The sequence below is a fragment of the Capra hircus genome, chromosome 19 (assembly GCF_001704415.2).
Source record: "Capra hircus breed San Clemente chromosome 19, ASM170441v1, whole genome shotgun sequence".
Taxonomy (NCBI): Eukaryota; Metazoa; Chordata; class Mammalia; order Artiodactyla; family Bovidae; genus Capra; species Capra hircus.
Genome location: NC_030826.1, coordinates 17,079,285 through 17,105,984, shown reverse-complemented (window position 1 = coordinate 17,105,984; position 26,700 = coordinate 17,079,285). Strand labels below are relative to the sequence as shown.

The window sequence follows — 26,700 nt, the reverse complement described above, 5'->3', positions numbered from 1 at the left end:
CATGCATCTGCCTCCCAGAGCCCCCTTTCAGTCTAGGGAAAGAGGACACAGTGTAGAAAAGATGCTTGTACAGTAGAAAGAGCACGAAACCTGTGCATACTTGAACAAGACAAACTCCCAGGAGACTATTACATCTTTGCTGAGCACACGTAACACGGAAGGCGGCAGCTGCAGACTGGGATGACCTTAGCACTGCCTTTCAATCAAAAAGGAATACGGAAATAGAAGGATATAAATGAAAGCACAGAGAGGACCTCCCTGGTGGTTCAGTCGTTAAGAATCTGCCCGCCAGTGCAGGAGACACAGGTTCGATCCCTGGTCCGGGAGGATTCCACATGCCTTGGAGCAACCAGGTCCATATGCCACAACTACTGAGCCTGTGCTTCACAACGAGAGCAGCCACCACGATGAGAAGCCTGTGTGCCACATCTGGAGAGGAGCCCCCTCTCGCCACAACTAGAGAAAACCTGTGCGCAGCAACAAAGTCCTCACGCATCCCCAAATGAATAAATAAAATTTAAAAGTAAAGAGAACTCAAGTTATTAAAAACTAAAAGCACACAGATCTGCAGTAAGAGAATCAAAGTAGTTTAACCATCAATAAGTGCCCAATGCCTATCAGAGTGTAGGCCTAACCTAGTCCAGTCTATATAGAAAATGAGGCTCCAGCGAGAACCTTCCCCCATGGTTGGACGGCCCTTACCTTTCGATCTCTGCTCTCTGACTGGGGTTGGTGATGGCCGCAATGTACTGCATGATGTACTTACTGGCTTCTGTTTTACCGGCTCCGCTTTCCCCTAGGGGGAAAATTCAAAAATTAAAAAAAAAATTGGAGTATCATTGCTTTACAAGGTTCTGTTAGTTTCTACTGTACAGCAAAGTGAATCAGCTACATGGACACATATATCCTCTCTCTTTTAGATTTCCTTCCCCTTTAGCTCACCACAGAGCACTGAGCAGAGTTGCCCTGTGCTGTACAGAAGATTCTCACTGGTTATCTATTTTAGTCACAGTAGTATATACATGTCAATCCTGATCTTCCATCCATCAAACCCCCTTTATCCCCCTGGTATCCATACATTTGTAAAGTTTTTAAAAATATATTTATTTTTATTTATTTGACTGTGCCATGTCTTAGTTGCAGCATGTGGGATTTAGTCCCCTGAAGGGACTGAACCCAAGCCCCCTGCATTGGGAGCATGGAGTCTTAGCCATTGGACCACTCCAAGGGATGTCACCATTTGTCAAGTTTTGATGTAATTCATTTGAAATCTTTTATGTTTTCTTTTTTTGAGTTATTTCATTCAGTCTTGATATGGGATTGGTTCTAATGGATCTGAACATGATAAAAAAATTTTAAAACTATTGTAGAAGCAAAATAACAGATTACAGATCAAGACTTACTTAGCAAAAAATATCAGGGGATAAAATGTGGCACAGTAATTCCTTCAAGTCTTAATACTTGGCGGTGACTCTGAAGTCCAGTGGAAAAGAAACAAGAAAAGTGACAAACAGTGGCTACAGTGAAATTCATGTAACTGTTTGCTACAGCAGAGTTTTTAAAAAAACATTTTAATGGGGATGAAAGTTTCCTTAATTACAGCAATTTTAGTGAAAAACAAAAGCAGCAAGCTCCAAACATATGGTGTCACAGAAAAAGCATGAAAACTCACATAAAGAGGGGAGAAGGGATGTTTATAATTATCTGTCCAGATTTTTAAATGTTTATCCCTTGTGACCCAAAATTCCACATGCAGAAATTTATACTCTAGAAATATTAAAAATACAAATATAATCAAATGATAGTCTTCAAAGGTTTTAAGGCTGTTTCTGCAGGCTATTCTATTATCGCTAAAATCTGAAAGTAATATGCCCACTAGTAGAGCATTGGGTAAATAAATTATGATTCAACTATTCAACGTCATCCTACACAATTGTTAGAGACTGTACTACTTCTATAGGTTTTCTTGTGAGAAGATATCCACTATACATTGTTAAATGGAAAAACAAGTTATGTAATAGCAGTGTTAACATAATTCTATATTTATAATGAATATACATGCATGACTATATGTATTTGCACACACAGAGAAAACGTATAAAAGGAGAAGTGCTTTTGGGACTTCTCTGGAGATCCATTGGTTAAAGACTCTACTCTTTCATTTTTATTTTTATTAATTTTAAAATCTTTAATTCTTACATGCGTTCCCAAACATGAACCCCCCTCCCACAGACTCTACTCTTTCAATGCAAGGGGCATGGGTTTGATCTCCGGTCAGGGAACTAAGATCCCATATGCTGTGTGGTATGGCAAAAAAAAAAAAAAAAAGATAAACACTTTATTGTTCACAGGTGTTACTGTGAGAATTTGGGGCAGAACAAAGGATTAGAGAGAAAGAGACTTCCTGCTTTCACTTTAAACATTTATAAAACTGCTTCCCTCCTGCCCCCTTTCTACAATCAGGTAATATTGCCTTCAAATTTTGTTTTAATAAAGGCCGTCCCAGAATATAACTCTGCCATCTACGGGGTCGCACAGAGTTGAACACGACTGAAGCGACTTAGCAGCGGCAGCAACACTAAGTTGCCTCGCTTCTCTGACCCTCGATACTCTCATCCGTGAAGTAGAAACACGACTGTCCTACGTTCCGATCAGAGAATGGATAAAGATTGCAGCAGGGTTTTAAAGCATAAAAGCCACTCATGCGTGTAGGAGGTGTTATGAGCCTCGAGAGGAAGTCCCACAGTTTGGGAGAGGCCACCCCGGGCCAGCGGGCAGGTATTTTCTTGTTTCCAACTCACTCACACGATTCCTTGAAGCACTCAGTTCTACACAGAGAGCTCGGCTCCTGTTCTTGGGCACCCAGGGTCTGGCACCTGTTTATCCTCCCGCAGGCTTCTATAGCTCCAGCCCCCAGCTCTGAGCCCATTTCCAGCCCCCACGCCTCTGTAGGTCCCGTGACTCCAGCTCCATCCTGTTCACCAGTCTGACTTGGACTTCATTCTTCCTTTTCGATGGGAACTTAGGATGTCATTCTCCTGGTTTCATTCTCTGATTATCTAAAATAAACTCTGTTACATTTTCATCCAGTAGCTCTATGCATTTGAGATGAGAGGACGAATTTCCCATGTCAGCTCAGTCTACAAAATTGACCAGAAGTCCTTCCAAACGTAATATATAATGTGTAAATGAACTGAGACTAGTGGATGGTCAGAAATGACAGAGATGATCTGGCATTTAATGTTGGGTACATTTCTTTCTCCGATAAAATTATTTAAGCTTTTAACTTCAAAGAATCTCTAGTTAATCATTTGGACATTTGAGAACCGAAATAAACTAAATACATGTTGACGCTGGAAGCACAGGGGCCTCCTTAAATACCTGATATCACAATGCACGTGTCTTTGGATCGCCTCTTCATAGCCTTGTAAGCAGCATCAGCAATGGCAAAAAGATGCGGGGGTCTCTCGTACAGCTCACGCCCTTTGTACTGCTCGATCGTGTCTCTCCCGTAAATGTTGAGCGACTTGTAGGGATTCACAGAGACGACCACTTCCCCAATGAATGTGTAGATGCGTCCTTTTTCAAATCTGCACACAAGTGGGAGAAAGGAAGACATGGCTGTGGTTATTGCTGTTGTTTAGTCACTAAGTTGTGTTCGACTCTTTGCCACCCTGTGGACTGTAGCCCGCCAGGCTCCTCTGTCCATGGGATTTTCCAGGCAAGAATACTTGAGTGAGTTACCATTTCCTTCTTCAGGGAACCTTCCTTACCTGGGATCGAACCTGTGTCTCCTGCAGTGGCAGGCGGATTCTTTACCACTGAGCCACCAGGGAAGCCCAGGTATGGTTAAGCAGAAATGCTATTTCTTTCCTACAAGTCTCTTATTTCCAAGAAAACCCAAATATCCCAGGAGCAACTTGAGAACTGACACTTTACGATTCTGAGTTTACTTTTGGAGTTAATGCTTGAGGCTGTGTCCCTGTGGCTGCTGCTGGTAGAAAAGACCAGTAGGGGTTATCAGCCAAGAGAAAAAGAAGAATTTAATACCGGAGGCTGAGAAAACCACTACAATATTTGAAAGTAATTAGCCTCCAATTAAATAAATTTATATATTAAAAAGTAATACCGGAGGCTGGAGATTTTCTAATTTCTAAAATACAAAGGAATAAGAAGGAGAAAGAAATAACAATGGCTAGGATAATATAAGAGCTCTAGGAGGAAAAGATACAGAAGTTAAGCAGGTCTTGAAACCCATTTAGCCAGATTTTCAATTGTAAAGAAAACTGTCCAAATATATTTATTTCTTCTCCCTCTTGAAACCCCACAAAAATGTTAGTAAAGGAATAAAAACAGTAACATCCATACCAGGGAGAACAACAGAGGAGACATTTCTGGCATAAATAAAACCCACTTAAAAAAAATCCACAGTGCAGATATATACTTATTTATTTGATCACTCCACTTTCTTCCTGCTATCATGAGCAATACTATAGAAAATACTCTTGGCACATAATCTTACAAATCAGTGCTTTCATTTCTGTGAAACAGATCTCCAGGAATAGGATAGCAGATTGAAAAGTATGTCTATTTTAAAAAGTATAACACGATCCCACCACTCATACATATAAGAGGCTAAAAATCAACTCTGTATATGTATGTGACATGTACATAACTGCGCGCGTGGACTTCAGTCATGTCCAACTGTGTGTGATCCTATGGACTGTACCCAGCCAGGCTCCTCTGTCCATGGGATTCTCCAGGCAAGAATACTGGAGTGGGTTGCCATGCCCTCCTCCAGGGGATCGGCCCAACCCAGGGATCAAACCCACGTCTCTTATGTCTCCTGCATTGGCAGGCGAGTTCTTTACCACTACCACCACCTGGGAAGCCCATATATAACTGTACATAAATATATTTTGTAAATGATTACATGAGCATGGAAAAATATGGAAGGCTGCATCATGTTATGTCTTACGTATTTTTAAACACATATAGTAGGGTGATGAGGAGGAAGGCCATGTGGGCAGCCAGAAGAAAGCCAGAGGAACTAAGAAAAGAAAAAAGAGTAAAAAACCCCCCAGCACACATGGTATGACTCCAACTGTGCAAAATTATGCGTCTATATCTGCAGAGAAAAAAATTCAACATAAAATTTAGAAAACCCGTATATATTTACCACTGACACATTAATTCATACTTATAAACACATATAAAGCCAATACCTTATGGACATTTCTACACAAGTGGCTGGCACGACATACTCCACCTGCCGAGAGGCTCATACAGACAGAGCTCACGTCCAAGAGCTGGAAGAAGGGAGTGCCAACATGGGAGGATGCTGGCCCACAGTGGCTGGGTCTCTGCGCACTCCTGCTGTCGAGAGAGTGCAGCAAGGCAATAACTAAAGCCTGACGACAGACCAGAGGGCAAGACCCTTAAACTCCCTTTGCACTGGAATGAAGGCTGTCGGCTATAATTAGGAGTGGAAACAAACACACTGATAATGTCAGCAATAAATTAATAGCACGATTTTTATCAAGCAATTGGCGTATGCTTAAATGAGAGTTGTTGGCAACTTTAAGGTTTTCTGTGCCTTCTTCTCCTGTGGTTTTCCTATGCATTCTTCCCATTGTTGGACAGAAAGTTTCTGTGGTAGCTAAACGCACCAACCCCGGAGTCCTTGATACCTGGGTCCAAAGGTTCACATCGCAAATTTAAGAGCTGAGAGACTGTGAAAGCTGCTTAACCTCCACAAGTTTCAGCTCCTTCACCTATAAAATGGTGATAATTATATCCTTCCCTCCCTCCAGCACTAAGTAAGTACTTAAAAAAAAAAAAGGCAATTAATCTTATGCATCCAATTATGTTCTGCATGAAGGAGATTTTTAATAAATGCTTTTATTTTATTAACATTGCTACTAGAAGCACAGCCATCCCCCCACAAGGAATTAATGCAGTGATCATAATCTGATTCCCTGCCTCAGCTGTCAATCAACATAAGTCACAAGGAACACGTCCACATAACTCATACTCAAAGACCCACAAAAGCAAGGAGCAGCTAAGATTCACCGCTCAAGCCTTTCTGGTTTAACCTGTATGTTTGAAGGACACACTCAACAGCTTTCTTCAAAGATAAGAACTCAAAGGACAAAATTCTTTCATTTAAAAAACACCGTCCAAACAGAAAAAACAGAGAGGAGGAGGAGGATGTTAGGAAAAAATATTACCTCATGAGTCTGGAACTCTGTGACTAAGAGACAGCAAATAACATATGAGATTAGAATGTTGTTCTAAGATTCCAGGTCTGTTCAACCCTGTACTTCCTCTGAAATTCCATTTTATTTCAAATAGAATGTCTTGTTTATTAAAACTTGAGAGCATCTTTGTAAAACGCAATATATAAAGCTTCCAATGCTAGCTATGAAGTTGAAGACAGTGGCTAAGGCTGAACAAGATATGACGTGAAATACAACGCTTCAGGAAGCGTTTGGTGATGAATGATGAAACTTTCAATTTGGCCAGGTATTAAAACCACCACTAGATGGTGCCAACACACGCCTTAACACCAACCCAAGAGCTCCACTTGTTTTGGAGAGCCGCAGGGTATGAAGTCTGCCAGCACTTAGGTAATCCTCACCACCCTGGTTGTCTCCAGGAGGAAAGGCAGTAATTATCCTCGATGACAAATGCCTGACACCATCTCTTTCAAGAGACCAAGGAAGGCATTTCTACGATCTCTGTGTGCAAACCTTTGATGATAAACTTTTATCATTCATTCTATCTGAAATATTTCACGTTTCAGAAACTTTACAATTCATTTATTCAAATATCAACTTTGTGCCAGGTGCTGGACCTGACTCTGGGGATTAAAAAAGGAATAAAGAACAGGGAGTGAGTGAGTGAGTGAAAGTCGCTCAGTCGTGTCTGACTTTGTGACCCCATGGGTACAGTCCATGGAATTCTCTAGGCCAGAATACTGGAGTGTGCCTTTCCCTCCTCCAAGGGATCTTCCCAAACCAGGGATCGAACCCAGGTCTCCCGCATTGCAGGCAGATTCTTTACCAGCTGAGCCACAAGGGAAGCCTGAAGAACAGGGAAGTACTGTAAATAAATAATAATGATAGAGTGTGAAAATTAAGATACTAAAAGCATGCACCATGGTGGCAAAGGTGATCACAACGAACGCCTTTTGATATGGAACCCTGAAGGGTAATATGCAAACCACAGCAGGGCACACGTGTGTTCTGGCCTCCATGATTCTCTCCGTTTGACTCTCCCAACTCCTCGCAACACTTCCACCCCCCACCCAGCCCCTGTCACTCTTGCTGTCACACTAATGAGCTATTTATAGTCCCCAGGGCCACCAGGCCTGCATGGTTTGTCCATGGGATCCATTCCGCCTAAATACCTTTCTCCACCTGTCTCTTTCCATCGTATGCTTAGAGATTCCTACTCCTTCAAAAGTCCAAGCATCAGCTCCTGTAGGAAGCCATTCATGGTACCCTATCTCCGACTCTAGGACTATATGGTCTTTGCTCTGTTCACATTTTTTCCCCCTTTGAAACTTCCCAAATAGTGAAAACAGCTTAACAGCAATTGATTTTTAAAACAATTATTAAAAGGAATTTATTTAAAATATTTATTGAATGGGCCAGATATTTTCACTGCCTTGTGAATGAAACAAAGAGGTACTAAGCTTTTGAATTAGTGAATAGCAACGGAGACAATACCAAGGTTATGTCTTGTACATGAATTCCGAAACATTTAAACAAATATGACCAACCTAGATAGTATATTCAAAAGCAAAGACATTACTTTGCCAACTAAGGTCCGTCTAGTCAAGGCTATGGTTTTTCCTGTGGTCATGTATGGATGTGAGAGTTGGACTGTGAAGAAGGCTGAGCGCCGAAGAATTGATGCGTTTGAACTGTTGTGTTGGAGAAGACTCTTGAGAGTCCCTTGGACTGCAAGGAGATTCAACCAGTCCATTCTGAAGATCAACCTTGGGATTTGTTTGGAAGGAATGATGCTAAAGCTGAAGCTCCAGTACTTTGGACACCTCATGAGAAGAGTTGACTCACTGGAAAAGACTCTGATGCTGGGAGAGATTGAGGGCAGGAGGAGAAGGGGACGACCCAGGATGAGATGGCTGGATGGCATCACGGACTCGATGGATGTGAGTCTGAGTGAACTCCAGGAGATGGTGATGGACAGGGAGGCCTGGCGTGCTGCGGTTCATGGAGTCGCAAAGAGTCGGACACGACTGAGCGACTGAACTGAACTGAACTGAGACTTCTTTAAACATTTTTTTTTTTTTTAAGAAAAACATGGCCTTGTTAATTTGCATGTGCTTGTACAAAAGATCACCTACAACAAGAAGTCAAGATGTACGTAGCTCTCTCAGATCGGACACGGACAGACTGTGTGCACACCATCACTGGGGTGGGGAACTCCCACAGAACACCACTAACGATAATGAGGTGCTCACCGTGAACATGAACCTAGGCAAGAAGACAGACCATGTGGCAAGATTAGAAGTATGGGAAGGAGGCTGGCCGAACCAGAGCAGACTTGCATCAGGCCATGTCAGAGAGCAACAGAAAAAGCAGGAGGGGGTCAGATTTGATACGATATGATAGGGTTTTCTTTTTTTAAAAAAAATTGAGGTATAATTGACATACAACATTATATTTGTTTCAGGTGTACAACATAAGGGTTCAATATTTGTATACACTGTGAAACAGTCACCACAGTAAGTCTAGTTAAAATCTGTCCTTATCCATCGCTACTTTCTTGTGATGAGAATTTTTAAGATCTACTCTCTTAGCAACTTTCAAATATGCAATACAGTATCATTAGCAATAGCCACCATGCTGTCCATTATATTCCCATGACTTATTTATGACTTGAAGCTTGTACCTTTTGACTCCCTTCGCCCATTTCTTATCCCCCACCCCAACCCCATCTCTGGCAATCACCAATCTGCTTTCTCTATCTATGAACTTGGGTTTTGTGTTTTTGTTTTCCTTTTTTTTTTTTTTTTGAGTCCACATATAAATGGGATAGCATGGTATTTGTTTCTTGTCTCTGACTTATTTCATTTAGCATAATGCCCTCATTTCACAAACGGCAAGAATTCCTTCCTCAGTGTTCCATTGTACCATATCTTCATCCATTCATCCACTGATGGACATTCGGGTTATTTTCGGACACAAAAGGCTTTGAAACCTAGGTTGAGAAAATCTAAATTGAATGTGACTGAAAACAAGGAAAAAAGTGAAGACTCTTCTAGCTAAAGAGATCAATAAGGCAGGGTCTCAATGGAAGAAACAATAGTAGAAATGAAGGAAAGATAAATTCAAGTTGTTTGAAAGGGATAGTGGGTAGAATTTGAACATACATTGAGTGTGAGAGACAAAAATATAGTTAACCTTTGAGATGGGTGGAAGAGAAACAGGAATTTATTTTGGATGATGAAATTCCAAAATGCACTCCCATGGACTTAAAAGCTCACCCACTAACAGAATTCAGGGTTACCCTTGATTGACTTCTTAAACTATTAATTATCATCAGGAGGAAAATTCTCTGTGCACTTAATAAAATAGGCACTTAGTCTACTGTGCACTTAATAAAATTTTTATTCATGAATAAATACTATTTATTTCACGAGAACATACATTTTCAAATAGGTGATGCTTAACCACACCAACTGGCCTATTTTCTTTCCCTTTTCAATGCGAAGGAAATCTTAAATTGTTATAAATAATGTTCATACTTCTCAGGACAAGAGTTTACCTACACCTATACCTGCCATTTTTTTGTCTTTTATTACACCTTCAGTTTGGGTTCCTCTCTAGCACTTCAGTAAACCTTGATCAACTTCCCAAAGTTAAGTGAAAGTGAAGTCGCTCAGTTGTGTCCAACTCTAGGCGACCCCATGAACTGTATAGCCTACCAGGCTCCTCTGTCCATGGGATTTTCCAGGCAAGAGTGCTGGAGTGGGTTGCCATTTCCTTTTCCAGGGGATCTTCCCAAACCAAGGATCAAACCCGGGTCTCCCACATTGCAGGCAGATGCTTTACCGTCTGGGCCACCAGGGAAGCCCTCCCAAAGTTAAGTCCCCAGTGAAACTGCTAAATCCATTGGCTGACTGTCCTCATCATACTGGCTTCTCAGAAGCATCTGACATCGACTCCTATTTCCCCCCTCCATTTTTTCTTGGCTTCTGTGCATTCTTGGGGTTTCATCCTCAATCTCCTTTGCTGGCTCCTCTTTCCTCACAATCTCTAAACACTCAAGTTCTCTAGGGCTGAATCCAGTATCAACTCCAAACACTACCTGAGGCAGGGGTCCCCCACCTCCGGGATCTAATGCCTGGTGATCTGAGATGGAGCTGATGTAATAATAATAGAAATCAAGCATACAATAAACGTAATAGGCTTGAATCATCCTGAAAGCATACCCCAACTCCACTCCGTGGAAAAACTGTCTTCCACAAAACTGGTCCCTGGTGCCAAAAAGGTCAGGGGCGGCTGACCTACGGCATGCCCATTTAAGGAGGCTGGAGTAATGATATATTAGCTCTACTCTACCCTCTGAAAAATCAACAACAAGACAAAACCAAAAAAGAAAAGTTTATCTAGGAGAAAACAGAAAACTAGCCACAACTCAGAAATACAATCTATGAAGAGAGGGTGCAAAGCACTGCAAAATGACCCTCATGGAAGGGGGCTGCTAAGAGTGAGCATGCGCTTCTACAAAGTCCAGGCATGGGAGCAAGTCCTCCAGAACAGCTGTAGCTCTCAAATGGCCAAACCAACTTTTTTTTTTTTTTTTGGCTGCACCACACAGCATGCAGAACCTTAACCTTAGTTACCTGACCAGGGATCAAACCCACACCCCCTGCAGCAGAAGCACAGCGTCTTAACCACTAGACCACCAGGGAAGTCCCCAAACCAACAATCTTTTGATAAGCATGGCAGGGTCTGGGGATGCAAGTGGCTGCAAAACAAGAGGTCCCATTTGACACTTCTGAAGAGCTACAAGGTGGAGATAAATAAAGACAGGAGTGGAAATTACATTTTTGCGGGGAAAAAAAAAAAGGAGGTTGTCAGAATGGCGAGGAGAAAATGAAAAAGTAGGTACAATTGCTCTGTGGCAGGTGATCTCCATAAATGAAAAGAGGCAATGCTAACTCGTCTCCCAGAAGTCTCACATGTATGTATGGGACCTGCTTGCTAGTTGGGCAAACTGCCTGCCATATCCGGGCAGAGCGTTGGTGAGAAAAGGTCTGGAAGTAATAGATTCCAAACTTGGAGATCTACAGATCCTTCTGCATGCTAACTTTCAGCAACTAACCAACCCAGAATGGAACATACCTATTCAAAGTTGGCAATAATCTGAAGTGAACCAAAAAAGAATGTCTGTATGTGCATAACTGAGTCACTTCACTGTACAGCAGAAATTGGTACAACACTATAAATCAACCATACTTAAATAAAAAATAGATGAACAAAAAAGATAAAAGTGAATCAGAATGGCGGCCTTGTTCAGATGTTAAAAGGAAAAGAACTGGACAGACGAAAAGCAGATCAAGAATACCCGAGGAAAGTAAGAATTTGCCACAAAGGAGAAAAACTATGAAAAAAATATTTCTGCATGAAAGCAAAGGGTGTAAAGAATATATAGCCCTATAAACCAGGAGATCAAAGAGAACATCATTTTTAAAAAGAGCTTTCATATTTAAAAATCATTTTTAAAGGAGATACACCAAACGAGCTCAAGAAAAGAAAAACCCACAGAAAGGAAGGTCATATTAAAAGATATAAAAAGAGGAATGGGCACTGCTGCAAAAAGCCAGGGACAAGAAGAAGAGGTGGAGACATGTAAGCAGAAGGAAATGGAAAAAGAAAATTAAAGCAGAAAGAAGGAAACGAGAGAAGCAGGAGGTCCTGGAGGTGACATAATGAGCGTTCCTGAAGGGTTCTGTACATGATAATGGTGACATTTCAAAACAGCAATAATACTGATAATGAATGTCCACAGTGTTGGAAAACGAGCTAGCCACCTAGGGGGAAAAAACAAACCCCAAAACAGATTATTAGTGTGGTGGCTTGAGTTGTGTTCCCCCAGGAAGGTATGTTGAAGTCCGTAGCCCTGGTAGCTGGGAGGGTGACCTTATTTGGAAATGGGGCTTTTGCAGACGTGATCAAGATGAGGTCACTGGATGGGCCCTAATCCAGTGTGACTGCTGTCCTTCCAAGAAGAGGAAAATGCCTGTGAAGACAGATGGACAGGGAGGATGCCCCATGAGGACAGAGGCAGATGCAGCTGTGAGTCAAGGAACACCACGGTCTGAGGGTCATCACCGGAAGCTAGGAGGAGGCGGGGAAGGACTTCTCCTCTACAGGCTTCAGAGAGGGCAAAGCCGGCTGACACCTTCATTTTGGACTTCCAGCCTTCAGGACTGTGAGACAGTCACTGCCCACTGCTTTAAGACACTTTGCTTGCTGTAATTTGTTACAGCAACTCTAGGAAACTGGTGCAACCAGTTACACCAAAACAAGTTCCGTGAAAACATGTTTCAATTTCACTTTTCATTTAATGAAATGCAAATCAGTGGTACAATTTTTCACCTATAGATCAAGGGTTTTATAGTGAACAATGTTAGCAAGAATATGGAGTCACAGGGGAAGTGGGGGTGGGACGAATTAGGAGATTTGGATTGACACATACACACTACTATTAAATAGACAACAAACAAGAGTCAATCGTATCTCACAGGGAACTCTACTCTGTGCTCTGTGGTGACCTAAATGGGAAGGAAATCCAAAAAACAGGGGACATATATGCACAGCTGATTCACTGTGCTGTACAGCAGAAACGAATACAACATTGTAAAGCAACTATACTCCAATAAAAAAATTCTTTTAAAGAATATGGAGTCATAGATAACGTTCCCATCACAGGTATCCCCTTAACTGGTCTGCCCCATTTCAATCTCCATACAGCAGGAGGCATGATCTGAAAACATAAATCTAACTATTTATTCCTATCCTGGTGGCTACTACTTCCCTGGTGGCTCAGATGGTAAAGTGTCTGCCTACAATATGGGAGAGCCGGGTTCAATCCCTGGGTCGGGAAGATCTCCTAAAGAAGGAAATGGCAAACCACTCCAGTACTCTTGCCTGGAAAATCCCATGGACAGAGGAGCCTGGTAGGCTACAGTCCATGGGGTTGCAAAGAGTTGGACACGACTGAGTGACTTAACTTTCACTTTTCATTTCTATCCTTAAATCTTTTCACTGGAAAATCTCAATGTCAGGTCAATCTGATATTGAGCTACTGGCTCATCTCATGCCAACTAGTTAGCCCTGGTCACTGTGGACTCTGGCTGAGAAGACAAGTTCTTTTCCCATCTAAACTGCTCACCCCCATCATCCCGCACTTGTTTGTTTCCTTTATAGTAATTTGCCACAAGCGGTTTCTTGTTTACTTGCTTACTGTCTGTCTCCAGGGGAATACAGGCCATATCTACCTTGATCACTGCTGTATCTTCAGCATGCAACATGGTCCTGGAATTTATATGGGGGCGGTTAAATATTTGATGAATGAAAAAATAAAGGAATGAACGCATGAGTTCCCTTAGCCCACGTCTACCTGCTCAGAAAGACTGAGGTCAGGAGGAGAAGGGGGCGGCAGAGGCTGAGATGGTTGAATGGCATCACCGACTCAATGCACATGAGGTTGAACAAGCTCCGGGAGTTGGTGACGGACAGGGAGGCCTGGCATGCTACAGTCCACGGAGCTGTAGAGTCAGACACGACTGAGCAACCGAACAACACTCTCTCAAAAGTGGTTTTGCATTCTACTTACAAGAAAATCCAGGCTATCAGGTATGCAAGGCTTTAAATCATCTGCCATCATTACCATTTTTCCTATTTATATACTTAGTTTCACTGAGTAAACTTCTCTTATTTCCTTGTGACTTTCAAAAATTGGGGGTAGGGTGGGGAGGGAGTATTAAATAAAGCAAGATGTCACCCTGGCTAAAAATGGGTCATATCCCCAGGATTCAACATAAAAAAAGTCTTTCCCATCACGTAGGAAACTTCGCAAAATTTAGATATAAAGGTTGGGAAGATCCCCTGGAGAAGGGAATGGCAACCCACTCCAGGATTCTTGCCTGGAGAATCCCAAGGACAGAGGAGCCTGGAGGGCTACAGTCCATGGGGTTGCAAAGAGTTGGACATGACTGAGCGACTGACACTACTACTACCACCAGCAATTTTTATTCCAGGAAAATATAATTGAATGGTGCCTACTCCAATCAAGACAGGTTTTTCACTGGCAGAGAAGTCACAAAATATGTGGGGTTGACTTAGAATTGGAGAATTCAGTACAAACTTATGGCTTATGGGGGATAAACGGAGAATGATGTGTAAACACACACATTTCCTAGTTCCATCTGCTGAGAGCGCTTAGAAGCAATGACACCCAGATGTTGGCTTGTAAATATTATCCTTCTTAACTAAAAGGACCCAGGGTTCCTTGGAGAAAAACTGACTCCAGAGCTTGTACAGGAAAACAGAAGATGAGCCTGGAATACCATGTTGTGACAGAAAGTAGGGACAGAAAATAGTACTCAAGGAAGGAGAGGGAAAAGTTAAAAGGACGGAGGAGCCATCGGGTAAATGAACGGTTCCCTGATCAAATCTGGGACCACGTGCACTCTAAGATAAATAATGCCAGGAACATTATAATCCTTTGAATACAGTAAGAATCTATGCATCCACATTAATATAAAAAAGGAATAAGGAAAAGCCTTTTAGAGTGGAAAGCCACTTAAGAAATATAGAAGGAAAGATGTGAGTTAGACAATGATCCGTGTATGCTAAGACGAGGAGTTGAAAATATGACAAGGAAGAAGATATTTACACGGACTCAAGGGATCTCCCCGCAAATCACTTCTTAATTACAAAAGAGAAAGACGATAATTTTACAACGGAGAAACCTTATAACCACCTCAAACCAACTAAGTAAAATTAACATCACCCAATATTGAAACAAACTATTAATAACGTATGTGCCTGAGATGATCAGTTTGATGTGTCAAGTTGACTGGGCCATGGAGTGCCCAGATTATTTGGTCAAACATTACTCTGGGTGTTGCTTTTTTGGTTAAGATTATACTACAATCAGGAGGCTGAGTAAAGCAGAGTGCCCTCCCCAACGTCTGAGCCTCATCCAGCCATCAAAGGCCTGATTAGAATTAAATGGGCCAGAAGGCATCTTTTCTGCTTGGCTGTCTTTGAGCTGAGACAAAGGTCTCCTGCCTTTGTACACAGACTCAGACTAGAATTTACACCATTGGGTCTTTTGCTTGCCAACTGCAGGTGTTGGACTTCTAAGTGTCCATAACTGCATAAGCCAAAAATTTCTGTACACACACACTCACTCTCATTTTGTTGGTTCTGTTTCTCTGGGTAACCCAAACTAGTGACAGACTTTGGTACCAAGAGAGGCTCCAGAGGGACAGAATTTTGAGGATGAGTTTTCTGAACTGACTCTGGGGGTTCTGGAATTGGGGCTATCTGAAAAGATTAGATTTAAAGTCACTGTGACTCTATTCCGGTAGTAAAGAGAGCACCGATGGCCCAGGGTATGATCTGACCACTGAGATACATCTATATCTCCATCGGATGCTCCAAATCAACCTTTGTAGGAAGCAAGGAGCTGGGTGATGAGCCATAATACTTTCAAATTCTTGGAAAAGTAAGAAGAATAGGATGTCAGCCGGGAGGTGCTAACATCCCTGGACAAAGCAGTGAATGAAAAGGAAGACCTTGTACCATGAAATGATGGGAAAGCTTCTGTGTGTGCCCTGGAGGAGAGCTGTGTCTCCCGTAGCCTTGGGGCTAAGGACCCAGAGAAATGCAGAGCCTCCTGGTAGGAGGCAGTGAGGACTCAACCATCACTTCTGCGGCATCTGCCAGAAACACACAACCCAAAGCTAATCAGGAGGAAACGGAAAACAACCCTAAATTGAAGGATAGTCTACAAAAGAAGCGGAAAACCTCACAGTCAAGAAAATAGACAAAGGCTGAATGATGAGAAGAGATCACAACAACTAAAGATGCAAGGCACACTCCTAGGAGGCTCCTTGTATTCAAGCAACTTGTATTCTTACAACTTGTCTGTAAATCTGAAATTATATCAAAATTAAAAGTTGCAAATCCAACTTTTAAACTTCCTTATATAGCAGGTTTAAGTTTTAATAATTTATTACTTTTGAATAGGCAACATAGACTCTTAGTAAAAGATTCAAAAGATATCAATGACTAGGTAGTGAAAGTATTTCTCTCATCAGAAGTAATCACTGTCACTAGTTTCCTGTGAATTCTCCCAGAAATAGTTTATGCATACAATCACATATGCATTCACATAGTTTTTTTTTTTTTAAACAAAGATGACTTTTTTCTCTCTAATTAAAAAAAACATGTATCTTGGCTATGGTTTTTTCATGTAAGTAAAAAGAGAAAGGCCTCATCTTTTATGCCTCTGTAGTACTTCATTGCATGGGTGAATATACAATGAAATATTTAATCGGTTATTACCAATCATTTGTTACTATGAACAACGCAACTATAAAAACAGCTTATACTTCTTCGTGCATATGTGTATATATACTTGTAAAAGACATTCCTAGAATCGAAACTGCTAACTGAGAGGACTGTCTGCAACTTAAACTTCTGAAAGATTGCCAAATTATTCTCCAAAGAGGTTGTAGCAATTTACACGTTCATTTACAATCTGTGAGAGTTTCGGTTTTCCTGGGTGTGGGTTTTTCTCAACCAATGATGCTGGCCCGTTTCGAAAGGACAGCCTATACGGCAGTTTTATTTTCAAAGTACACAAAACTTTGACCCCTTTCTTTACTGGTGCACCAAACTTAGGCAACACTCATTAGCTTACTGCCAACTGTCATAAGGCTCAGTTCACCTTCCCCAGTTCTTGGAGAGGAATCTCTCCCAAGGATGAAGGCATCTTGTCTCTGCTTCTGGCAAAATCATGGTCTCCCTGTGAGGCAGTCAATTTGCTTTATGCTCTTTGTTAGACAGTATCTTCCTGAGACAGGCAGGGACTATGCTGGAAAGATTACGATATGGAAAGTCACACAGCCCTGGAACCCTGGGTTTGAATCCTGCTCAGCTAGTTGCTGTCTGTGTGCAGTCATACACATGTGAGTAATTAATAAGTGCCACACACCAGGCACTATGCCAGGAGTCTGAGTTTCAAAGAAGAATAAGGCATGCTACTATTGCAGTAGAAGGTTTACACAGACAATGTCATGTAGTACAAGTAAGGAAAGAGAGTTTAAAAATTACATACTTTTTTTTTTATCATTCCCTTCTTGCTCCCATTTTCCCTCCTTCCTCTTTCTCTTTCTCTCTCTCACACACACATGCTGTTTCAGAAAAAATCTAAGGCAATAATAACAAGAAAAGAAAGGATGCTATGGAAGCTTAGAGAAAAGATACCTAGCCCAGCTCTAGGAGTGTGAAGGCTCAGAGAAGGCATCCTTAAAATTAAGTTACTTGACATTTAAGTTATTCATGTGACTATACAACTTTCATATAGGTAGTTGTAGGCACCATTTGCATTTACAGCGCCTTAAGAGTTTCTGAAATAGGATGCTCTATTTTGACTTTTTATTAATACGCTGCAGCCTTGGAAGAGAAGGTTTGGGCAGTTTCACCACATCCCGCCAGTGACTACAGTGCACGGGTCTCCCTGGACCCTCAGAGCAGACAAAAGGGCACCGTAAGAACGTGCTCTCTGCAGACGCAGAGAACGGACGGTGGACACATGGGGCGGGGAGTGGATGATGGGGTGAATCGGGAGATTGAGACTGACATACGTGCACTGCCATGTGTAAAACACAGCTGATGGGATCCTGCTGTATAGTGCGGGGAGCTCAGCTCGGCACTCTGTGATGACCTACATGGGTGGGGTCGGGTGGCAGGGAGGTTTAAGAGAGAGGACCTATGTATACCTATGTCTGACTCATGTTTGATGTATGGCAGAAACCAACACAATACTGTAGAGCAATCAGCCTCCAGTTAGGAGGGAGGGGATATATGGGGCTGCCCCGGTGGCTCAGTGGTAAGGAATCTGCCTGCCAATGCAGTAGGTGTGGGTTCAATCCCTGACTCCAGAAGATCTCCTGGAGAAGGAAATGGCAACTCACGCCAGTATTCTTGCCTGGGAAATCCCATAGACAGAGGAGCCTGGCAGGTACAGTCCATGGGGTCACAAAAGAGTTGGACAGGACTTCGTGACTAAACAACAATATTGGATTCACTTCGTTGTACAGCAGAAATAAACACATTATAAAGCAACTATACCCCAATTAAAACAATAAAAAGAAAATGCGCTCTGGAACCAGATGGCGATTTAGCACCAAGTAGCTCTACAAGTGGGAGAAGGCGATGGCAACCCACTCCAGTACTCTTGCCTGGAAAATCCCATGGACGGAGGAGCCTGGTAGGCTGCAGTCCATGGGGTCACGAAGAGTTGGACAGGTCTTCACTTTCACTTTTCACTTTCATGCATTGAAGAAGCAAATGGCAACCCACTCCAGCATTCTTGCCTGGAGAATCCCAGGGACAGAGGAGCCTGGTGGGCTGCCGTCTATGGGGTCGCACAGAGTTGGACACGACTGAAGCGACTTAGCGGCAGCAGCAGCTCTACAATTATGTGCAAATGACCTTCTCTCTCTGCTAGAGACGTTCTTTCTTCATCTGAAAGGTGGGACGATGCTAGTATCTACCTCACAGGACTGTGATAAGGAATGAGACACTCCAGCCGTAGACCCCGAGACACACTGCTAACACATGGTAAGCTTGCAGAAGACCAGGTCCTATTTTTAGGACCGCCAGCCCCCCGAATGGCAGGAAGCGTCTTTTCCCGGCGCAGGTCCCGTTGCCCCACTCACTGCACCTGCGCTGAGCTGTTTATCCTCAGGCCAGGGTCACTTTTGTTAGAGGAATGGATCATGACCCAACTTGGCATCATGTCCGGAAATCATTCCAGGGCAGACCCTCTTAAGCCAAAACCCCTCCATAAAATGTTTAGGCTTTTCGCAGGACAGAGGGAACTGGCTGGGGCCACTGGCAGTGGTTTTTGTAGACTTCTTGAGTCCACCTCTTGGTTTTCTTCTCCAGAACAACATCTCGTCATGTGAGCAACACAAGAGGTAGTCAATCAGAAAGTGTGGTTGGGAGATGCCTGGCTGAATTACTCACTCATTCCCTCTTTCCTTTCCTCCTTCCTTCCCTTCCCTCCCTCCCTCCCTCTCAGTGAAAATAATCTGCTTTTGATATATACCTTTTAAGGGCTTCCCTGGTGGCTCAGATGGTTAAGAATCTGCCTATAATATGGGAGACCTGGGTTCGATCCCTGGGTTGAGAAGATCCCCTGGAGAAGGGAATGGCTACCCACTCTAGTATTCTTGCCTGGAGAAGTCCATGGACAGAGGAGCCTGACGGGCTACAGTCCATGGGGTCCCAAAGAGGGGGACGTGACAAAATGACTAACACTTTGACTTTCATATACCTTTTAAGGTAATGACTGCTTTTTGGAAACACATTTCTATTACATGGTACGGCATGCCTTGTAGAGAAAGAGTCACTTCAAACGTTCTTACAGCTGTCTTTAAATTTTTTTGCATTTGTTGATTCAATACCTCATTATTAATGCCCGTGCTCCATGCTGGGAACTGTGCTGGGAACCACGCAGGGAGGAACAAACAGACAGAGCCGTCTCCGCCCTACTGCATGCTAACGAGAAGGGCAGCACTTGACAAGGGCTCGGGGAAGGGGCAGGAGAACGTGCATTGCCCCGGTGGAAGGGGGAACATGCGCCTGAGGAGCGAGAGCAGGACCACACGACCACCTCACAGCAGAGACAGCAAGGGGACAGTGACGTCAGGGCCGTGAGGGGAGAGGCTACAGTGTGCAAGCCTTGCAGGCACACTGTAAGGATCTGAGGATTTGTCTCAAGGGCAGAACTGTAAGTACTGATCACATGTGCTTTTTTTGAAAGCCCCCTCTGATGGCAGTGTGGAAAGTAAGGAGGCTACAGCATTAGCCCCAGGAAGGGATGACCAGGGCTTTGACTGGAACAGAATAGTGGAGAAATGGAGCAGTGGACAGGCTGGAAGAGCAGAAGCAGAATTGATGAGACAGGATGACTTAGGTCCCAGAGAGGTCGGGCTTTCTCACATCCACAACTGAGCAGGCCATGATTCTGCCCGTGAGTGAGAACAGAGGAGGAAGAGAAGAATTTTATAGAGGTGACCGGGATTCTGACAGGCTAATTCCTGAGACAAAGCTAAGGGAAGGTGTTCCTTTTCTTTCTCTCATAATCTAATTAAATCTGATCCCTTAGACACAAACGGAATAACACAGAGTATTAAGAAAACAGAGAGAGCAGTCAGAAATCTTTACCTGGCATGGTGGTCAAACCTTGTCAGGGGACCACATGCGCCACTGTCCAATTTAAAATCAAGAAGATATTAGAGATAGTAGATATGGGTTCTACTATAAAATTTTCACTATCTGAGTTTGACCATGCCAAGTTACTCCATGATTCTACTTTCTTGGTGTAAGAAAATACTAGACACAGTCCAACACCCTCCTCCATAAAGGCTGTCTACTGAGGTCCCAGGCAATGTGGTTAAGAATAAGAACATGACGACTAGCTCTCAGTACACTGTCTAATCTCTTGCCTAGGAGAGACACTTTTTAACAAATATCACAACTCACTGACCTAGCAAAAGGGAACAGAACATTTTAAGGTATATTTCAATGAAAACAAGGTAAGTCCTGAGGCTATAAAACACTGTCTGTCAAATACAGCAGCCGGGGTGACATCTGGAAGGGGTCTGCCTTTCAGTTTGTGTTGCTTTCTCTGCTGGGGTGTCTGGAAGGGTTCAAATTTCAAATCGATCAACATCATGAGAAGGATCCTGCCCACTCACGGGGCACCCAGCCAACCAGCCTCTTTACAACAGAGAGTGTCTACTACTGCTGGTGTAGGCCATGTCCATGCTGGATAGAGAATCACTACTAGGTTGGACATACTGTTGAAAATGAATCTGAAATGTTTAGGTTTTGATGCTGCAGGGGAAACTGTTCTTTCTATGAAATCATAAAAGGTCTGCAAGCTCACCAAACCCACATCCTGGAATGCACAGCATCTGCTTGATCATCGTCTGCCACCTTACACATTTATTTTCAAAAAAAATTTTTTTAATATATTTTAAAAATTTATTTGGCTGCACTGGGTCTTGCAAAATTCTGTTGCAACATGCAGAATCTTTAGTTGTACTATGGGAACTATTAGTTGCGGCATGTGGAAGATTCCCTAACCAGGGATCGAACCTGGGCCCACTGCACTGGAAATTCAGTCTTAGCCTCTGGACCACCAGGGAATTCCCCCTCCCTATAGCTTTTCCATTGTATTTAAATATTTCATTGACTGATGTTCCTCAAATCCTAGTAGAGGAAATATAAAGACTGGTGAACTGAACCTACAGTAAAGTAAGGTAAAGGAAAGGAAAGGAAAGTAAGGGACTGTAAAAGTCTGCAGAAACTAGAGACTCTCGGACCACGAGAACAGATATTTAAATATTCACACAATATTAGGAAAAACAAAAAAACAAAACAAACGAAAAACTCCTACAAGATGTTATATATTTTACAATGTCAGCGTATGACTAAATCACAACAGCATTATTTAGTCATAAGATGTGGAGTGCCTGATGACAGGCATGAAAGTCTAGACCAAAGATAAAAAGGAAACTGTCCTATGACACAATATTTTCTCTTCCAATTGACAGGTAACAAATAGAAATTGTCCAACACAGGGCTCAACTCTTACATATTTATTCCTCTGCATCTGTTTCATTTATAAAAGAGTTTTGATTTCAGTAACCATTTGACTATCTGGCATGACTAGATAAGTAGTTAACTGCATTTCACCTTGAGTAAGGAGTTAGCCTATTTATAAACATACTCTGCTCAGGAAAATGAACTGGAAAATCCTTTGATACAAATGCACAATCATATAAATGGATAATGATTATGCATTTTAAATCACTTAAACTACAGTACTGAACACTTTTATTTCATTTTTAATTTGTTTTAATTGAAATATAGTTGATGTACATGATGTACAATGTTGTGTTAGTTTCAGGTATACAGCAAAGTGACTCAGGTCCTAGTTGATTGTGTATTTTATACACAGTAATGTGCATATGTTAATTCCAAACTCCTAATTCATCCCTCCCCACCCCCACCCCCACTTTCCCTTTTGGTAACCATAAGTTAGTTTTCTTTGTCTGTGGGTCTATTTCTGTTTTGTATGTAAGTTCATTTGTATCAATATTTTTTTAGAACTACACACTCTTTTAAAAAAATACATTCTAATTCTTACATGAATGTAAGAATTAAAGATTTTAAAATTAAAAAATAAATAAATTAAAATAAAATAAAATAAAATTCAGTATAAAAAAATACATTCTAGAGGGGTGGGATGGCAGTGTAGGAGAGAGGCTCAGGAGGAGGGGCTATATGTATACTTATAGCTAATTCACTGTTACTGAACAGCAGAAACTAACACAACATCATAATTATACTCCAACTTAAAAAACATGAAGAAAACCAAATACTAAATGCCAGAGATGTCCGAGGACTGAAACAAAGTAGGAAAAAAAGGATTTAAAAAAATGCTTAGTTATTAAGCATTTTTAAATTCTCTTTAATTTTTCTTTTCTTTCTTTCTTCTAAAAATAAAAATGTTTATTTCCTTTGGAGTATAGTTGATTTACAATGTTGTGCTAGTTTCTGCTGCACAGCAAAGTGATTTAGTTACTACATTTATATACACATATACCCATTCTGTTTTCAGATTCTCTTCCAAAGTTACAGAACGCTGAGCAGGGTCCCTGTGCTACACAGCAGGTCCTTGTTGATTATCTGTTTAACAGATAGGAGACTCGGGATTCTTAACCTATCTGCCCTCAGATTTTTACTGGCAGGAAGCCCCACTGTCTCACCTGTGCCCAGGTATCCCGCTCCCTGGGTTCTCTAGGTGACAGGAAAGCTAACAGGTATTCACTGTCACTTTTTTCACAACTATGCCCGACTTAGTAAATGACAGACCACCTACTCAATATACTGTATCACTTTTTAACACTATAGTTCTTTAACCCGGTTTTCATAAACACATGAAGGCTTTGCTCATCAGCCCTGGGACCACCAGGTAGGCAGCTTTTGGGTACAAGGTGGGCGACAGCTGTGTGGCAGGTGACACGGTAGCCAAGTGAACAAACTTTTTCCTTTGCACTTTACTGCCACGACACCTGTTTTAAGTTCAGTAAACAAAGTCACACTCAATTTCTATTTATTGTGTGGCTATTGTGCAAGAATTATGTTGGATATTTTTCTTGTATGTTGCTACTTAAACATACATTTTCTGTTTGAAATATTAATGGAAAATCTTCCCAATCCTCCTTTTGTTGCCATCACATACCCAGTTACAGGTAAGAAGGAAATCACCGTGTATTTGAAACCATCACCTAACCATCATCTCCACTTAGATGTGAAACACAAAGAGAAGCAGCTTTCAACTGGCCTGGGAGGGAGATCTGTTTCTACTACAGGAGGAATTTCCTAGGAGCAGAGAAACTGGAAATTTGCCCAGATGCTCCTAAGTTATGTGTTCAGTGATTGTTTCTGTTGGGGTGAGCTAGTAGCAGCCACTGAGCAGAGGATTTTAAAACCAGCAAAAATATTTACTGAGTGAATGAAAGGACAGCCAGAGACTTTGTCGTCTGGCTCTTTTCTCAGCTTTCTTTGTCAGAAATCTGCAACAGGGACTTCCCTAGTGGCCCGGTGGTTAGGAATCCGCCTGTCAATGCAGCGGACACAGGTTCGATCCCCGGTCTGGAAACTAACATCCCACAGGCTGCGGGGCAACTGAGTCTATGCGCCACGACTACCAAAGCCTGTCCACCCGAGAGCCTGAGCTCTGCAACGAGAAGCCTGCACACTGCAGTGAAGAGTAGCCCCCACTCTCCACAAGCAGAGAAAGCCCATGTGAAGCAACGAACACCCGGCACAGCTAAAACAACAAGTCTTCAACATCAATTAAGGCCACATCTCCTCATATAAAGGTTTTAATTTTGCATTATCCTCATACTTGTTATATTTGGCAGTATCGCTTGGCATGCTTTTTTTTTTTTTTTTTTAAAAACAGCCTTTCTTGTGCCTGAGACAGAGTGAAGGGTGAACCTCCTCTCCCCATCAGGGGTGCAGGGTATAAGTCGTGTAGACAGCCTGACTTCAGTGCTGCAGACAGTAGCCTCAGGGGAAGGAAGGAGGTCAGGCTGGAACTACCCCATGTTTGAAGTGTCTGGGGGCATACAGAACTTTCACAGTGCTAATCTGCTAATACTGTAACTCCTCGGATGTCAACAAGCCACAAAAGGAAGTCAGGAATGTCAGATGGCATCTCCAGGTGAAGTATCACGAGCTGCTCACCAGAACGTCTCAATAATGACTGTTCATTTGGGGATAAGGTCATTATGGTAAGGAGAACTGACCTGACTTTGGAAGGGTTTAGAGCAGTGGTCCTCAACCTTTTTGGCACCAGGGGACCGGTTTCACGGAAGAGAATCTTTCCATGGACTGGGAGGTGAGGGGAAGGTTTCAGGATGATTCAAGGGCGTTACATTTACTTTATTTCTATTATGCACTTTGTTTCTATTATTATTACATCAGCTGCACCTCAGATCATCCCAGGCATTAGATCCTGGAGGTTGGAGATCCCTGGTTAAGAGGAGCTATTAAACTCAAAAGACATTGACTCTTACTACTCAACAAAGGGTTTTCATCTTTACATGATATTTGAGATCTTGTATTTTACAGCTTTATTCCTAAACTGTAATCAAGTTCCCTAAGAAATATTTTTACTTATTCCTAGTACACTGTTGTGGGACCCGAGGGAATTTTTACTAAGAGAGGGGGGAACCTGGGACCATAAGAGATTCATTATGAAAACTGCCAAGTATTAAATGGGCACATATTCAGATGATTAAAAATCCACACACTCCAAAGCCACTCAGACAATGGATAATCAATGATTCCACTTGATCCTCCTTCACTTGTGAAAATCACCAAGTGCTGTCTACACTCAGGAGCACAGACATCAGGAAGTGAACTAAGAGAGGAAGAATGTGGTGGCAAAGAAGAGAGTCAAAAACTAAAAACAGATCAAATACACCAGGAAATGGAAAAAACAAATAATTTTCCCTATTTTGTCTTAGTTCCTCAAGCAGAAAAAATTCTTTTCTTTTTTTTTATGGCTAGATCAAACTGAGAAAGGAATTTATGTGACTAGACTCGTTGCCAATGTAAGACAAACACTGTAATATTTACTTTTTCTTTAAGGGTGCCCCCACCAACCAGGCCAACAGGAATAGCTCTAGCTGTCCTCAGAAGGCAGCTGCTCTTCAAGTTCAACCTTGCTCACGGAAGCAGCACAGTTTCCCTAAATGTCTGCTAATGTCACATGTCAAAAAAGGAAAGAAAAGATAAGTCTCCTTATAGATAGCATTATTTCCAAATCTTGACTGCAGTATATGCCCTTGTCCTCTATGAATGAGAACTGAAACTCTGTGATTGAATAATGAAAAATATTAATCCTCTTATTTTCCAATTTCAAGAGACATTCTGTCTCAAGTTTTTGCTTATAATTCACCTAAGTTTAAAAAGTCAAGGGTTTGGCCAGCACGGCCAGTGTACTTGGCAAGGCCAGGACAGAGGACTCAGCTGGCTCGGTCGGTGTGTGGTGGGGCCAGGAGAGGATCCCACCAGCGCAGCTGGGGTGTCTGGCAGTAGAGGGGCCAGGGAGGTGACTGCACGGTGGGGAACTTAGTTACATGTAGGAGGCTTAAGAAAATAAATAAACAGGTTGATGATGATGGGAGCCAGGTTTCTCACTTCTGCAGAAGGAAATTACAAAGATGGAAGGGAGACAGCTAAAATAAACCCTAAGGGTTAGACTGAAATGGGAGGTATCAGGGCGAACTCATGATATTTAACCTAAATTGACAAAGGAATGGAAATGCGTGTGTGTGTGTGTGCGTGTGTGTGTGTGCGCGCACGTATGCATGTTCCCCTGCACACTGTGCTGAGCAAGCCTAGAAGCAAGGACACCCTGGCAGCAAGAGCCGGACCTACTACCCAGATCTTGATTTTTAAGAGCCACATGCCATCAACAGGAACCAAGGCTTTTTGGAGAAATGACTGAATCCATCACTGGGCCAGGGAAAGCACTAGATGTCCCTGGAATCAGTATTACGGAGCTGGAGAATAAGTAAGTTCTCGAGGAATGACTGGGACCTGTCAAAAGGATACTGTAGTCAGCAGAAAGAGGCTTCAGTTCAGTTCAGTTCAGTCGCTCAGTTGTGTCCGACTCTTTGCGACTCCATGAATCGCAGCACGCCAGGCCTCCCTGTCCATCACCAACTCCCGGAGTTCACTCAGACTCACGTCCATCGAGTCAGTGATGCCATCCAGCCATCTCATCCTCGGTCGTCCCCTTCTCCTCCTGCCCTCAATCCCTCCC

At 42.4% G+C, this 26,700-nt stretch overlaps 1 protein-coding gene across 1 annotated transcript in view; it reads right to left on the bottom strand.

The window, feature by feature from the left end:
- Window positions 1-26,700, bottom strand: part of MYO1D (myosin ID) — a 359,584-nt gene that overhangs the window by 255,998 nt on the left and 76,886 nt on the right. Inside the window, exons 2-3 of the mRNA XM_018064241.1 lie at window positions 3,382-3,590; window positions 703-796 (exon numbers count right to left, since the gene is read on the bottom strand). Of these exons, the coding sequence (XP_017919730.1) occupies window positions 703-796; window positions 3,382-3,590 (303 nt within the window). The remainder of the gene's footprint in view (window positions 1-702; window positions 797-3,381; window positions 3,591-26,700) is intronic.